The sequence below is a fragment of the Elaeis guineensis genome, chromosome 1, assembly GCF_000442705.2.
Source record: "Elaeis guineensis isolate ETL-2024a chromosome 1, EG11, whole genome shotgun sequence".
Classification (NCBI taxonomy): domain Eukaryota; kingdom Viridiplantae; phylum Streptophyta; class Magnoliopsida; order Arecales; family Arecaceae; genus Elaeis; species Elaeis guineensis.
The window spans coordinates 176,800,581-176,816,117 of NC_025993.2; the positions used below are offsets into that span (position 1 = coordinate 176,800,581).

The 15,537-nt window shown below is 41.2% G+C and overlaps 1 protein-coding gene across 2 annotated transcripts; it reads right to left on the reverse strand.

Annotated features, from left to right (window-relative positions):
• Positions 1-382: 382 nt before the first annotated feature.
• LOC105039802 (cyclin-L1-1) lies at positions 383-14,929 on the reverse strand. Of its 2 annotated transcripts, none has more exons than XM_029262922.2 (9): positions 14,412-14,929; positions 13,934-14,086; positions 13,695-13,776; positions 13,438-13,578; positions 12,940-13,109; positions 1,538-1,808; positions 1,037-1,430; positions 840-875; positions 383-755 (listed from the first exon to the last, which is right to left on the reverse strand). In XM_029262922.2, the coding sequence occupies exons 1-9, from the start codon at positions 14,441-14,443 to the stop codon at positions 685-687; spliced, it is 1,350 nt and encodes a 449-aa protein (XP_029118755.1). In that variant the 5' UTR covers positions 14,444-14,929; the 3' UTR covers positions 383-684. The 2 variants fall into 2 exon arrangements, with proteins under 2 accessions (XP_029118755.1, XP_010914382.1); XM_010916080.4 differs by having other exon boundaries at positions 14,534-14,928.
• Between the last annotated feature and the right edge of the window lie 608 nt (positions 14,930-15,537).

Here is a 15,537-nt window from a genome sequence, read left to right on the forward strand (position 1 = left end):
CTAAGAATGAAAAACTGTAAGATAATATGAAGGGGAAAATTCAAAGAACAAATTTCTGATTCCATTATTCGACAAACTTTATAAAGTTTTAAGACCTAAAATCATACTTTGCGATTTTCAAAGAGTACAAAAAGATAATCAAATATTATGAAATTTTGTTTAACAATGTAACAATAGAAGCTTTGGCACTTCAGAGAATAGCCTCCTTGGGGTCTTCCCGCATAGGACCGTTTCAGAAATCAACTTGGAGCCCTGGCAACGTTTTCACCGATGATATCTTCTCACCCCCTTTACCGTTCACACCCGCTGTGGGCATCAAAACACATCACGCATGCAACACAACGTTATCTAAAGCCATCAGCATCCAGGAAACAAATCATCATGCACCAAAAACCATATTTTCAAAACATAATAAGAAAATTTTCTAAAAGAGTTGCAGGCTAATTCTCTAGATTGGTTTGATAACAAGCATGCCTAAGAACAAATGTTTTCACGTAATCTGAGATACTCAGTAGCCCACTACCATATTCTTAGTATTCTATCAGCTTCTCAGTGAACTGAAGCTGCTCCTGTAATCAAAGTAAATCTTCTGCTAACAAATGGAGATACAGTTATCACACGGTGCCATGGACTTAACGATACAATCACTTGCCAACATTTTTAAGGCACAACAGAAATTCTTCTTCAACTATATGGGTGGTGTCTGTGGCGATCTTTCTCACGAGATGAGTGCGAGCTATGGTATTCACTGCGATCTGGGCCAAAAAAAAAAGATTTGAGTATCAGAACAAAGGTATGAATTTTAGTCGAAAGAAGACGAACAGAAGCAGTTGGCATACCTCGTGATGAATGACGCCTTGATTTTTCTGAATGTCCTGCATAACAAGGGGATTTTTAGAACAAAATGATACATGAATGCAGTAAAAAAGCAAATTCTTAGTAGCACAAATTTTGCATGACCAAAAACAAATCATGATTTTCTTAAGACATGCATTAATAAATGAATTACAGGGGACAAGATGCTGTCATGGGATACCTGAGCCCTTGTCCTTGGAACGGTGTCTACGTTCTTTATCTCTTTCCCGTTCTAGCTCTTTCTCCCGCTCCCTATCCCTGTCAGAGTCTCTACCCCTACTATCACGATCAGAGTCTCTTCCCCTGTTATCACGGTCCCTAGCCTTCGACCTTTCTCTTTCTCTGTCCCGATTCCTTTCAAGGTTGGCATCTGATTTGTTCTCATCCTTCACTTTCTCCACGGGATCTTCTTTAGCATCCACTTCAGCAGCAACAGATTTAGCATCATCATCAGTTTTCTTAGATTCCTTCAATTTGTCTAGGGCTGCTTTAATCAATGCATCCTTGGATGAACTAGCATCTGGATTCGCCTTGGGAGTACCGGTATCATTAATGTTACCATTAATCGGACTTTCCTAAACAAAATAAGTTCAACAAATCTGTAATCATGGACTGCAATTTTGCAAAAAAGCAGTTATGAATTATGGGCCTCAAAAGAAAGCAGTTGGTTGGTATTTATTACCTTTCGAAATTGAGCTTGAGGGTCTGGAGTCTTATTTCTCGAAGTGAAAGAATCATTATCTTTATAAACTGGAATATACTGTGCCTTGGGAAGAGTATAGAGGTGTGAAAGAACCCTACAAACTTCCTCAATCCCAGCCTGATCTGCATCGAAGACTAACCACCAAGGCGGGTTTTCAGGAAGGGGGACCTGGAACCGGCGAGCTGCTGCATATACAACTCCACATGCTACGACCTCACTCTTGAACCGAACACATAGGGTTGTGCGCAAACTAAGATAGGAATTGGAAAAGAAAAAATTCAGAACATCCAGCAACTGATAACAAGCTCAGTTCTTAAAAAGGAAAGTACCAAAACAGAATCATGGTTGTAACATGCATGATAAAATTTTCCTTGTTATATCAGAAAATTATATGATTTTCCATCTCTCCCTCCCCTTCTTTCTCTCTCTAATCTCAATTCTCCTCTCTCGGAGGAGGGTGAAGCCCCGGAGGCCTCGGTGGCCCTCCGGTGAACACCGCCGGCCTCCCTTTCCTTCCCTCCCTCTCGCTCCTACCCCCCTCCCTTCTCTCTCTCTCTCTCTCTCTCTCTTCCTTTCCGATTCTCCCTCTCGCCCCGTTTTGTTTCTGAGTCGGCAAACCTTGATCTGGGCCCTTAGCTGTGTCAGTCTTCCACATAAAATAGCATATTATTCTTCAGAACTGTGTGTGTGTAAGAGAGATAGAGACTATGCTAAGACAAACAGGATTTGAAGCTAGATCTGATCAGGTGGAATTTGAAAAATGGGGGTTTTAAAATGAAAGACCAAGTCATTGGATGTCATCTACTAGTTTTGAACTACCTACAAACCAAAAATCATTTATTTTGGTGACCAGTTGCTCAATACCTTGGATCCGCCATTACCCCAAAAACACACACATGCCCAACAAGCAGTTAATGACTCATTGAGGATATCAACAAAAACTGGGAATAACAATTTATAACTCAAATCATAAAATGAAATGAAAGCAATGTGCACACGCAAACATGCACATCAGAAGCAGCTAATGTCTTAACTATGGAGGTATCACAACAACTAGGATTCACAATTTACAGCTAAAAGAGGGATATTAACCGGTTATGATCATGGCGATCCAATACCCTGGAAGGGGCAAATTGAGGAAAAACCTAACCTTTGACCCTTTTTGGGCATAAAGTGTCTGCCTCAAGAGCCGAACCCATGCCATTGTGCCTGTCAGCCCAAGCCTTTTGCCATTGCACTAAGCAATGGCCCCTATATTTACAATATACAGCTCAAATCAACAAGGGATTTGGAAATGGAAGTTGGAGGAGAGGAGATAGAAGAAATGATAATTTATTAGTGTACAGAACATAAATTAAACTGGTGATGGAAGACCCTGATTTGAGGATCAGTTTGACACCATCATACAGCTAATGAATTCTTTGATTCCTGGGAAAAGTGTACAATCCTAAAACCTATTGAACTTACACGAATTAATAACACTACTTAAATAACAAATGGATCTTTCATTTTTTCCTAAAAGGTGATAAAATAAATACAATAACAGAAAGATATGGAACATTAAAAAAAGGAAAAAAATGAAGAGGAAGAGATACAAAAGGTCAAAACTAAGGTTTTAAATCCTGTGGGATGAAATTGTCCCAATTTTCCCACAGGATGGGATGCACTGCTGCCCCGCTCCATCCCGACACTTGGGATAGGAGATGTCCCAAGGCATCCCGATCAGGATGCTAGAATGCTAGCAGGATGGTCCTGTTGATGGTATCCCATCCCGATGTCCCGCTGGGATCTAAATCTTTGATCAAAACCAGAAATATGTTTGCATGTTCTCAACATGCTATTTGGTAGGTGAAAATTTTCCAACTAAAACTAGAAGGAAAAAAGGTTGTGTAATTAAAAATGTCGTGCTCCACGCAAAGCACTTTCAACTGCTTTATTATCTTTTTTCTATGCTTTCTGTACGAGTGCAAAACAAACCAAGTTGCACACAATTTACTTATACATCTAATAAAATTGCAGTATAAAACTAAACTTGTGAGCCTACCAACCTGCAATCTGATCTCACCATAAATGAAAACTCTCTGTTAATACAAAGAACAATGGGCATCAATCCCCCCTCCCTCCTTCCCTAAGAGGCTTCCTTATTTTAAAAAAAATTAGACAAATACCAGCCACACCACTGACCAGAAAAAATAATAAGACTTTCATCTATTGTTCACCGAACCATCCCGAACCGAGTCATTCGGGGCGTTCCAAGCTAAGCCAGCCGCAAAACAAGACGGTTCGACCTTCCGAATCGAAACACTAGACAAGAGGGAAAGAGATGAAGAAAGAGAGGAGGGGAGGAAAAAAGGGGATAACGCCAGCAATGGCTTGTCGAGGCCATCGGAGGACCGCGGAGGCTCCACGGCTCTGTGTCGTCTGATAGGACATTTAATCAAGAGAGAGAAAGAGGAGCGAGGATATCGGAGGGAGGCACAGCCAGTGGAGAGGCCATCGATAGGGCTGGAAGTGGGCCGGGCTAGGTCGGGCCACAATCTTGTCCGAGCACAGTCCGAAATTTTTTTTGGACTTCGGGCCAGGCTTAGACTTGAAAGTTTTTGAAAAACTCAGATCCAAGCCCAACCTGAATCCGATTGGGCTAGCCTAATCAAGTTTTCAACCACACCTGCTCTTTTCCCTCTCTTAAAAGATTTTTTAAAAAAAAAAAAACTCTAAGTCCTAACCCTAACCAATCCGGCCATCTCCCTCCCCTTCCCCAATATTGCCGCCGACGCCGTTAGCAAATCCTCTAGATCGTATACCTTCGGCCCCGGCTTCAAGAACAGCAGGCTCTTCCCATACCTCTGCAGGTGCTTCTAGGAAAAAATCGAGGTGAAGGTCCCTAGCACGGCGAAGAAGATGGTCTTCGTACCCTTGATAAGCTCTGAGACAGTCACAGTCTGGAACTCCCCAGTGCGGTCACAGTCTGGAGCTCCCCAGCACGGTCACAACCCGATACGGTCACAGTCTAAGATGGTATGGATGGCCGATGGTGGTCATCGTAGCCAGGGCGGCGGTGGAGACAGAGATCCGCCTGATCGGGTGGTGACAGGAGCAGAGGGGCACAGGGAATGAGACGAGGCAAGGGATGCAGGCATTAGAGATAAGTGGAGGCAAGTGGTGGACATGGGGGTAAGGAGCTTCATAGCGAAGGCAGCACCAGCCTCCTTGCTGCCATCCTTCTCTTCTTTCAAGTTAGGGTTTGGATATGGGTTGGCCAAGGGTGGAAGGAGAGTATGTGTTTAAAGGGGTTTATATGAGATAAAAATTCTTAAAAAAGAAAGAAATGCAAAGTGAACGAGGGCGAGCTATAGTTGAGGGATGGGTGGCAAGCAGAGGCACGCCGGGATTTTGTCGTTGTGAGCGAGGATACGCTCCTCCGCATGGAGTAGCAAGCGAAAGCTAGGCACGACGCCCTACCTATTGGATGGTGGATGCAGTCTGGGACGGTATGGATGGGCAAGCAGAGTCTGAAGCTCCAAGATAGTATGGATGGGATGGACGGATATTCAGATTCTTAATCGAACTGGACTTCAAGCTCAGAATGGGACTCGGGCCCGGACCGGGCTAAAAGTATATCAGAGCCCTACCCCAAAAGACAAATAAGCCCTATAATTAGGCCCAAGTCCGGCCTAAACTGTTTCAAGCCTAGCCCGAAGGGCCTCAAACCGACCCGAGCCCAGTTCCGACCCAGGCCATCGGAGAGTGCCGGGTGGCCATCATGGCCATCGGGAGGTGGAAAAAAAGCAAACATAGCCATGGCCACAAAACAGAGGCAACCATCCTTGTTCATCATATTTTTTTAAATGATGATGAATAATGAAGCCGACAATCAATTCGTCAGCAAACCCATTATCGACTCCACTATGATTGATGTTTTTTTAAAAAATCTATGAAATAGGGACAATCTGTTTCATGCTCGTGGAGTCGCGGGCCATAATTTCGCCATCCAGCGGTTACGACAGCCAGTCGGAGGCCTTCTGACAGCCTCTCCACAGACTTGCCCTCCTTTTCTTCCCCCCCTCTCTATCTCTCTCTCGACCGCGATTTAGCAAAGAAAGCAGAGGCTTTGTCGGCCCTCTAAGCGCACCCACGGCCTGTCTGTGGCCACCGCCAGTGTCTCCTCCAGCCACCCTCTCCCTCCCTCCCTCCCTCCCCTCTTTCCTTCTTTTCCTCCCTGATTTCTTTCTTCACTTCTGTGTCGATTCACACCAGTACAATCTAGTACCGATTCATACTGACTCGTACTGCCGATCAACTGGCACAATCCTGATACCGATTCCGCGGACCTTGCTTTCAACTTTCATCCATACTCAAAGTGTCACATATTTTGTATTTCTTCAAACTGCTACCATTTCAAGAAAGCAAATCGATTTTCCAATCATGATAATGCCTCATACATGAGAACCATCTTAGAAGCAAGGCACTATATGCAAACTTTAGTCTCCTCATCAACAGCCTTGTAAGTAAGCAAAAGAATTAGAATTTTCAAAAATAAGCATGAAGGCAAAGATGACAACATGGATCATCCACCATATGAACATGTTCAGACACCCAGATATGATATCCATGATATAACTTCTCTAATCAACAGTTTCTTTACTTCTATCTGAACAAAATGGTCATAACTCATTGAAAACACTAAAAATAGTAAAGCTAGAGTCTAAAGTCTATTCTTGCTAGGCAAGATTTGGCATCATTATGAAAAACTTGAGTCAAAGATTTATTTATCAAGGTAAAGAGGCATATTGACAGCCAGCTGGTATAGTACACCCTAATTTGGCCTCCCTCCAAAATTGCTTTATGCTTTCTTTCGTATATTTTGTTGTTATAGTGCTATAAATTTGAGAATATGATAGGTGTACTGATTTAGACGTCCTAGTCATCCCTATTTGACACCTGCTGAAGTTTTACTGTCGCTAGTTTATTACATAACTTTTAAATAACTTGCCACTAAAATACATTGAAAATCTGTATCTATGCATTAACATTAGAAATATTCTTAGGTTACTGAAAATCATTGAATCGATGAAAGATACCCCTTATTATTAAGATTTGATGACATAGTCCATCATTGGCACAGATTTCCACATATAAACAAAAGCAAATAACATATTATCAAATAATGACCAAGCTTTTGACATATAAATGTAGCCCTCACCTCAATGCCACATTTGGCAGGCTCATACAGAAATTTCCCCACCATTTATCTACCTACAACATGATCCCAACATAATTTCTTAAACTCCCCATCATTCATCCACAAGCTTTTGAAAAACTTAAAAAAAAAAAAAGAAAAAAAAAAGAAAGAAGAAGAAGAAGAAGGGAAAGAGATAGCTAGAAGATTGTTTCTAGCCCGAACTCTAGAAATCCAAGCTCCAATCACACTATTCCTCATTGTTCTTCACACCTGACACCTCCACACTCTCTTATTTATTGTTTCCTTCTTTATATGGTGGAAAACACAAAATAAACAGGAGTTTAAAAAGGCTTCCCAATTAGTGCAGGTGGTATCAATCAGTTTGGAACTAGGTTGAATCCTTTTCACCTCAATATGTTGCAGTATGAGCAATTCAGGCCTAGGTTGGTGAAACTAGGGTGTACAAACACCAATATACTGACACCTGGCCAGCAGAAGACACATTGATCAGCACAAGATAAAAGATTTCAATTCTTGCCCAAAAGAAACTTATATTATTCATGATAACTCTTGTACTCATATCTTCCATTGTTAAAGCTCTCATTCCGCTAAACCTTCGAAAGCATAAGTAATGGTCAGACTACTCTTCTTGCACTATTATCATCCTAAAAACATCATTTCTAATGACAACTTCACAATTGTTGATTCATATTTGTTGCAACTTTGGACCTTTCTTGCAATCATTGATCCAAGCAGTTTAGCATCAAATGTGATCACAGCACCAAGTACAAGATGCTCTCACTCTTTAACAAGCTAATAATTAGTATTATTTGTCCTACCAAAGAGAATATTTTGGGTGCAGTGCCACTCTCACCATCATTTCCACCAGGCTTGCTCCTATCTTGGGGGCTCCCTGTGTGTGTGTGTGTGTGTGTGTGAGAGAGAGAGAGAGAGAGAGAGAGAGAGATCCACAAAATTTAATTTGCTTTGATGGTTTTTGTCAGAGAGCTCATTAGGCTTGCAATTCCACTCAGTGTAACATTAAATATGATAAGTAGTTAGCCTCCACGAACAGGGTGGCCACCATCTGTGCACAAATTGTTAATGCCATAAATTATTGGTCCCTTCATAAATGAATTGCAAGAATCACTCCTCTTAAGTTCATAAAATTAGAAAAAAATGGTTGTTAATTACAAACTTCACGTACAGGTGCCAAAAGTAGACACATAATGATGATGGCATCATAATTTGATGGTATGAAGTGTCAAGGAGTGGCACGGTGTCCCAAGTGTCCAAGTTTCCAACATGACAAAAATCCAAGATTTAGAATATCCAAGTTAAACTGATGCTCTCTCCATACATTCTTCCAACAGCATCATTGCCCAACAACTCAATGTTAATCATATGATTATTGATGGTAACCAGTGAATCTGAAGCATTATCCAAGATCAATTAAGATTGTATTTGGCAGAATACCACTATATGGTTTTAAAGCTGCCATCGCCCTAAGAATACATTTGGTTGTTGATCCCACTGAGCTTCTAAATGGTCTAGTATATGATCATTACCATTTCAATGCCAAATGCCCTAAAAGTCGCACAAGCAATCTTGTATGTGCTTCTGTCACTGTACAATACACAACACTTGTATGCTTACACGCTAGAGGCCATAACTTGCTTACAGTAATGGTATCAATTGTCTAGCTAGAATCCAAGTCTTGCTAATATTTGTACAGTTTCCAATCCATTGGTTAAGACTCAACTACTATCCATACATTTTGCTCTAATGCTTATCTCATCTCTTAAAAGACTAGAAGCAAAATGCTTCAAAGATTTGATGGAAGAAAGCTAATTGTCTTAAGCTATGCTACAGGAATTGGATACGATCATCAGCTATAAGTACATGCGAGGGGGCCGGATCCATCTAAACTTTAAAAATTTCCTTTTGCAGACCCATTATCCAAGTGTCTAACTGCCAACCATTTCTAACCGTTAGCCGTATTTAAATAACTCAAATTGTCTAGTAAACAAAGGGCTGGAGCATTCAGCAGGATATGTTAGCAAAAGCAGAAACTTTCGAATATCAATATATCTAGGTTGGGGAAAAGTAAAAGGGTCAATTTCTAGAAAGACATGTAAGCAGTTTCCAAGCAGGCGAGGAGTTTCAAAGTGGGTATGTAGCACCAAAGGAAGAAGTTCTCGCCATAAAGTACCACATATCCACCTTAATAAACACATTTTCAAAATAACTTTTCATTCCAAGCACCTTTTAATCTGTACAACAGAGCAAGCTATATTGATGTTTTCTAAGCCTTCATCTTCAATAGCGCTGACATGCATAGCCTACATGAAGATTTTTCCACCTTACATAAATTTTATATAGCTAGCCAATGATTTTAAAAACACATTTCAACTCTTGTAAAGCCAGAATATCAATACAGATGGACCATTTCTTAGACAATTCTACATTGGCTCAAGAATGAAAAATTTGGATTAGCTGGGTCAAATGGAGCCAAATGGAGAGGAAAAACGAGAATTAAACTATTCTACCTTTTCATAGGAGTAAATCATTTCTAGGTTAATTGTAGTATATCAGTTAGAAGGGAAAACAGTAAAGCATTTAATGCGTGCTGACTTTTTCAAAAAATACCTATTCTACCCTTCTGAGAAAAGTAGTTTAAACCAGGTACTCAAATGAGCATCTGGCTGAAAAGGAGGGAGTAAGTGGGTTAAAAGGCTCTTATTCCTTCTTGTTCCCCAGCCAAATGCAACCTTTAAAATAGAGAATGCTAGTTATGGCACCAAGAATATCTTGAAACCACCCTCTGGCTCTCTCTTTGACCTTTGGCTCAAGTCCCACTTAGAACCAATATCAACATAAAATCTATCATTCCTTCCATGGAATTTCAAACTTACTTAACTCTCCCATTACCATTCTCATCCTCTAAGAGCCATCAATGATGACTTAAAGTGATTTTCATACAGAGTCCAGCTAGACCTGCATTTCCTAATTGCTCTTCTCAAGTGGACTTTTAGTTCTTATTTACCCAAAACATTCTTCCGCAGTATCTTTTTTTGTAAATGACCAAGACAGTTGTATCACCAACCAGTAAATAACACTTTTAGATATAGAAGAATTGAGCACTCTAAATGTCAACTTTCAAGAGTCATCATCTGCATCATGTCTAATAAAACCAAGCCAATCCCTGGTATTGGCTAATGCTCGCAGCTTTCTTTATTCATAGGCCTATGTATCTCTTGTATATAAGTCAGGACCTTCTTCCTCAAAATCCTTCACATCAAATCTTCAAATTTACAATGAATGCTTTATTCAAGACATTAAAGCCAATCAATATGTTCAGTACATATGTTCCTGGTCAAGAATTTTTGGCTTGACATGATCAGATGGACATCTTACAAATCATTTTTATATTGGAGTTCAGCATGGTTTTTTACATTTCACTCATCGAAACATCAAAAAGTTGATATCACGATGATAAACATCAATATAGTTTCAAATGGACATAAAAAAAGCTTATGTTGATGCACAAAATCAAATGCAGCCTCTCGAATCTTGACATTTCATCCTACAGGACTCACTAAATGATTAGGTTACAATAAACAATAATTATGGCTAAAACCTTCAGGCCATGAAATGCTGTACCGTGTCGAACCGGTCGGTACACTCCATACCGAGCCGGACCGACGGAGAACCGGCATGATTCGGTCGGTTCAAATGATATACCGGCGAAGGAAGGAAAAGAAAGGGAAAGTGAGAAAGAGAGAGAGGAAGAGAGGGAAGAAGGCGAGAGCCACTAGAGGCCAGCGGTGGCCCGCTTCGGCCATCGGAGGGCCGTAAAAGCATCCACGGCTCGTTGGTTCGCCCGATAGGGCTTTGAAACGAGCGAGAAAGAGAGAGAGAAGGAGGGAGATCATCGGAGATGGGAGCGGGTGGCACCGCGGTCACGAATGCGGGCTTCACCGAGGCCGAGGGGGGGTGGCGAAAGCAGCGCAGGAGGCGTCGCAATCGCAGAACAGGAGCTGTCGCCCCTGTTCACGCAATCTCCTTTTTTTTAAAACGAAGATCAACAGTGAAACCGGCAAACCATTTGCCGGCTTCACTTAAAGTTTCGGTTTAAAAAAAAAATCGTGAAAAGGGGCATTGCCCCTGTTTCACGCCCGTGGCATCGCACGCGTGGAGTACCATCCGACGACCCCCCTCCTTCCCCTCCCTCCTTTTCTTTTTTCCTCCTCTCTCTCTCTCTCTCTCTCTCTCTTTCTTCCCCAAATTTAGGTCCAGTGCCTTCATCGGTTCGCTGTCAGTTCAGTACGGTATGAAACGATACCAAACCGTACCGTCAATCGACCAAAATGATCATCAATACCGAGATGACGAACCTTACTTCAGGCCTTATGATTCCTATCTAGGATCTTCAACAAGGTCCATGGAATCGATATCGGGATCCGTGCCAGCCAATCGGCCATCGGTACAAGTCGGTATGGATCTGTACCAGAGCAGACCGGCACGAACAGACACAGAAGCGAAGAAAAGAACCAGTAAGGAGGAAAAGAGAAAAAAGAGGGAAAGGGAGGAGGGAGGAGGGAGAGAGGGAGAAGGTGGCCGGAGGAGACATCGGTGATGGTCACAGACGAGCCGCGGACGTGCTCAAAGGGCTGCCAAGGCCTCCATTTTCTCCGCCAAATCGCAGCTCAGAGAGAGATAGAAAGAGGGAGGAAAAGAAAAGGAGAGAAGAAGCCAATGGAGAGGCCGACGAAGGGCCTCTGACGGGTCGTCGAACGGCGAAATCTCAACCCACGACCCCGTGAGCGTGAAACAAGGGCGATTGCCTCTGTTTCATAAATTTTTTTTAAAAAATTCCGACCATGGTGAAGCCGACAAATCCATTATCGATTTCACTATTCATCATCGTTTTAAAAAAAAATACGATGAACAAAGACGATCGTCCCTGTTCCATGACCGCGGCTCGGCCCACGCCTTTTCCATCATCTGGTGGCCACAACGGCCATCCAACACGCTCCGACGACCTCTCCACCTGCTGCGCCTCCCTCCGATACCCTCACTCCCCCCTCTCTCTATCTCTCTCGATTAAATATCTTATCAAATGACACGGAGCCACGGAGGCCTCCATGGCCCTCCTACAACATCGTCCCCTCTTTTCCTTTCCTCCTCTCTTCTCCCTCTTCCTCTCTTTCCCTCTCCCTTGTCCGATGTTCGAATTGGGAAGGCCGAACCATCCCAGTTTGCAACCGATATGGCTCGGAATGCCCTAAATCGTCCAATGCGGGATGATTCAGACTCTTCAATGTGAATCTTCTTTTACTAATAATTCCTATTAAGCACTACATATGTAGGCACTAACTTCCCTAAATCACCTGTCACAACTTCCATCCATGTTATGAAAGCTTTTTGCTTTTTCTTTAAACCCTTCTCCCTAATGAGACCTCATCAGCTCTTCACTTTGTAAGCAAAGGCCATCAATGTCAATTTTCCACTTTGTCCTCAACCTGACCATCCTAAGGTATTACAAGTCCACCTCAATGTTCTATATTGCACACACATACAATATTTGGTTATGGTACAATATATCAGGTAGCTTATGATTTAGACCTTGTAATTTAATATGGATAAAAATTTGTTGCATAAAAAAAACAGAGGTTTTTAACCATAAAAGTCTTGTAACTTATCAGGATTTGCAAGTACTTGTGAAGACAGGTTATTTTTGCATTAGCATTATAACTAATGATCAATGCAAGCAGTTTGAAGATACTGAAATTTTGGAACTATGAAAATTTCCAAAGCAACAATAAATAGTATGGTTTCATCCAACAGACAAACATATATGACTCCTCAGAGTGAAGCTATGTTGTGACACATCAATCTGGGTTTCATACCCGTGACAGACACCTCAATTTAAGGATGTATGTTGTGCCCGCCATATTTGAGCAACATACTTGTGAAGGCTCTACAACAAATAAGTTTGCAAGATCAGCAACTCACAACTTTGAAGAAGTAAATAAATTGAATGATATCTAAATCAGTTTCCAAATGTTCAGAAAAACACAAAATTCAGATATAAGCATATGCTAGAAATTCCAAAGGTAAGATCAGCAATTAACTGACCAACCTATTAAAGCGATAAAAGATGATGTTTAACATTGAGTTATGTCCAGAGGAATACCTATCATTGGCTAGATTCCAAGCTTCCTGCCTCAATTCAGGAGGGGCTCCAAGCGTCGCAAGGTAGTTTGATATAAACTTGTGAGGGTGTTCAACATGACATATGAAACCCATTTCCTTTAACAAATGCCGCTCTGTCTTGATCAAGTCATTCTTCAAGTCTGCATATTTCTGCAATCAATATATATATATATATGGGGAAAAACATACATCAGAGACTAAGTTGATAAGCACAAAAGCTACTATACTAATCCACAAATTCTTGAAATTTAAAAAAAAAAAAGTCTTGGTCGGGAATACTGGGCATAATAGCCAAATCAGATATTTGTGAAAGTATAATTCCATGGAATTAACTCTAAAGTTCCATAGAATTACCATACTAATGCAGTTGAATGTGTGCAGTTGCATAGAATTAACTCTAAATTTCCATAATCCAAGAGAAGCAATGAGTTCAAAATTCAGATATACAAAACATCAGCAAAAAAGAAAGCATATCGACCTTAGAGGAGACATCCAAATGCTCTATCGGCAAATTTTCCCTTCTGCATTCCATTCTATGAAAGACAATAAGCACATGCTTTGCTTTTCTCGGGCTCTCCTCCAATTTCGAAGCCAGCCAAACACAGCTCGCTGCAACTCTCTACAACAAAACAAAAATCAGTGCTTAGTTTTTGTCCTGAACTCATAGAAAAGATTCCTCAATAGGAAAAACATACGAAAAACACAATGGGCATGATAAAAAAAATTGGCCCTTACTTTAACACTGAAGCGAGCAAAAGACTTCTTGCAGTAAAACCGATGGAATAAAACCTGCCCCGTGGCCATTACTGCTTGTGGTCTAAAGCAGTCAAGGTACCCATCAAAGAAAGAAATTTGAAAATATAAATCAAAAAAATTCAGTGCCACAAAAACTCCTATTTAGCTAACACAACAAGAAAATAAAATTACCTAAAAGAATCAATAAAAATAATATAAACTGTTGGCAAAAAGGATACAATCTGAGTAGAATGCCACTCTCTTGTATGAGATCACATCCATATATCCGAAGAGTGGTCTCCGTAGCCTCATCAATCCCATCCTTCCTCGATGGGGATTTGTTCAACTGTTCATCGGTGAGGTAGAAGGTATCGATCGCAGTGTATATCATTCTATATTATCAAACGTCACCGCAACCAAACGGATGTTAACGAAGAAACGATTTCTAGTTTTTTTCGCGGGGCGAAGAATTTAAGGTGACATTGGACAAATCTGCTACCAAATTCGCGAATTCTTGTACCGAGAAAAAAACCCTAGGAGGTCGTGAATGAGAGAGATGAGAGTAAAGGAAGCAGGAGAGATCGAGAGAAGAGAAGCCCTAGGATGAAACGAGCAGCGAGCCCTGCGAGAGCGAGAGAAGAAGATTTCTAGGGTTTCTCGTTCTGGTTCTTTGCCCAGGGTTTTGGAAGCTAAAAGAGAGAGAAGGGGATGGCGTACCTTTCTTTTCGGAGGGAAAAAGAAGGCTCCATCTGCTGAGATCTCGGTATGGCGACCCCCCGGTAAAAAGTTAAAAAAGTAAAAACGGAAACAAGAGCGGATTCGGCGGAGAAGAGACGTACCTCTGAGAATCGATGAGAAGAGACGGTCTAAATAGGAGGCGGCGTGCTGCAGGTTCGCAAGCGTGCGCCGGGGGACAGGCGGTGGTGGAGAGTGGGAAGGGGACAAGGGAGAGAAAATATTCGATTTTTTTTTGAAATTTTTAATTCTTTTTCCCAATTTGTTTTTGCTCCTGAGGCGAATCGGCGGAGGAGTGGGGCAAGGAAGGGGGTAATCGGTAGCGGGTTTCGGCGATTTATCGGTGATTTCGGGCGGCGGGCGAGGGGGGTTTCGGATTCGCGGGTCGACGCCTCTCCGAGGGAGGGGGGAAGAGAGAAGAGGAAGGGGTTGTCAAGCAAGCGGAAAAGGAAGGGCGAGACTACAGGGAGAGGTTTTTTTTTTTTTTTTTTTGGGCGCCCCAGGGAGACACGGTAGGGAGGGATGTGCAGCTCACAGGGCGGCAGGATGATCAAAAAAGGTTGGGCTGTAGTTTATCTTCCAGCAGTGCAATTTTTTCTCTTTTTTTTAAATATTTTTAAAATATAATATAAAATAAAAAAAATAAAATAAATAAATAAAATAAAATTAAAAATAATAAATATTTAATTTTATATAAGTATGTGTATATATATACATATACTGAAATATAATTTAAATATGATCTCATTTCCAGCTAATACGTATCGTTATACTATGGCACTTATATCTAGCTTTAACCGTCTAACAAACTCTTCTAACAGTCTAACAAACTCTATAACAATCTCTTCAGCCACTCTATAAATAGAGGATCAGAAATCCTCCAACGATAAGTTTTAAGTTCAAATTAAAGTGAAATTCTGCCGATAAAAACTTTATCAATTTTTGAACAAGGACTCTAGTTTCTATCAAATCTAATTTCTCTAATTCACATAAATCTTTTTGCTCTGCTACTCTTTTCTACCACCTGTTTTTGGGCTTAAGATTGACTTAAGTATCGGAGGGTCAAGAACCGGATACCTATCCATTTTTGATTTATTTTGTAGATTTT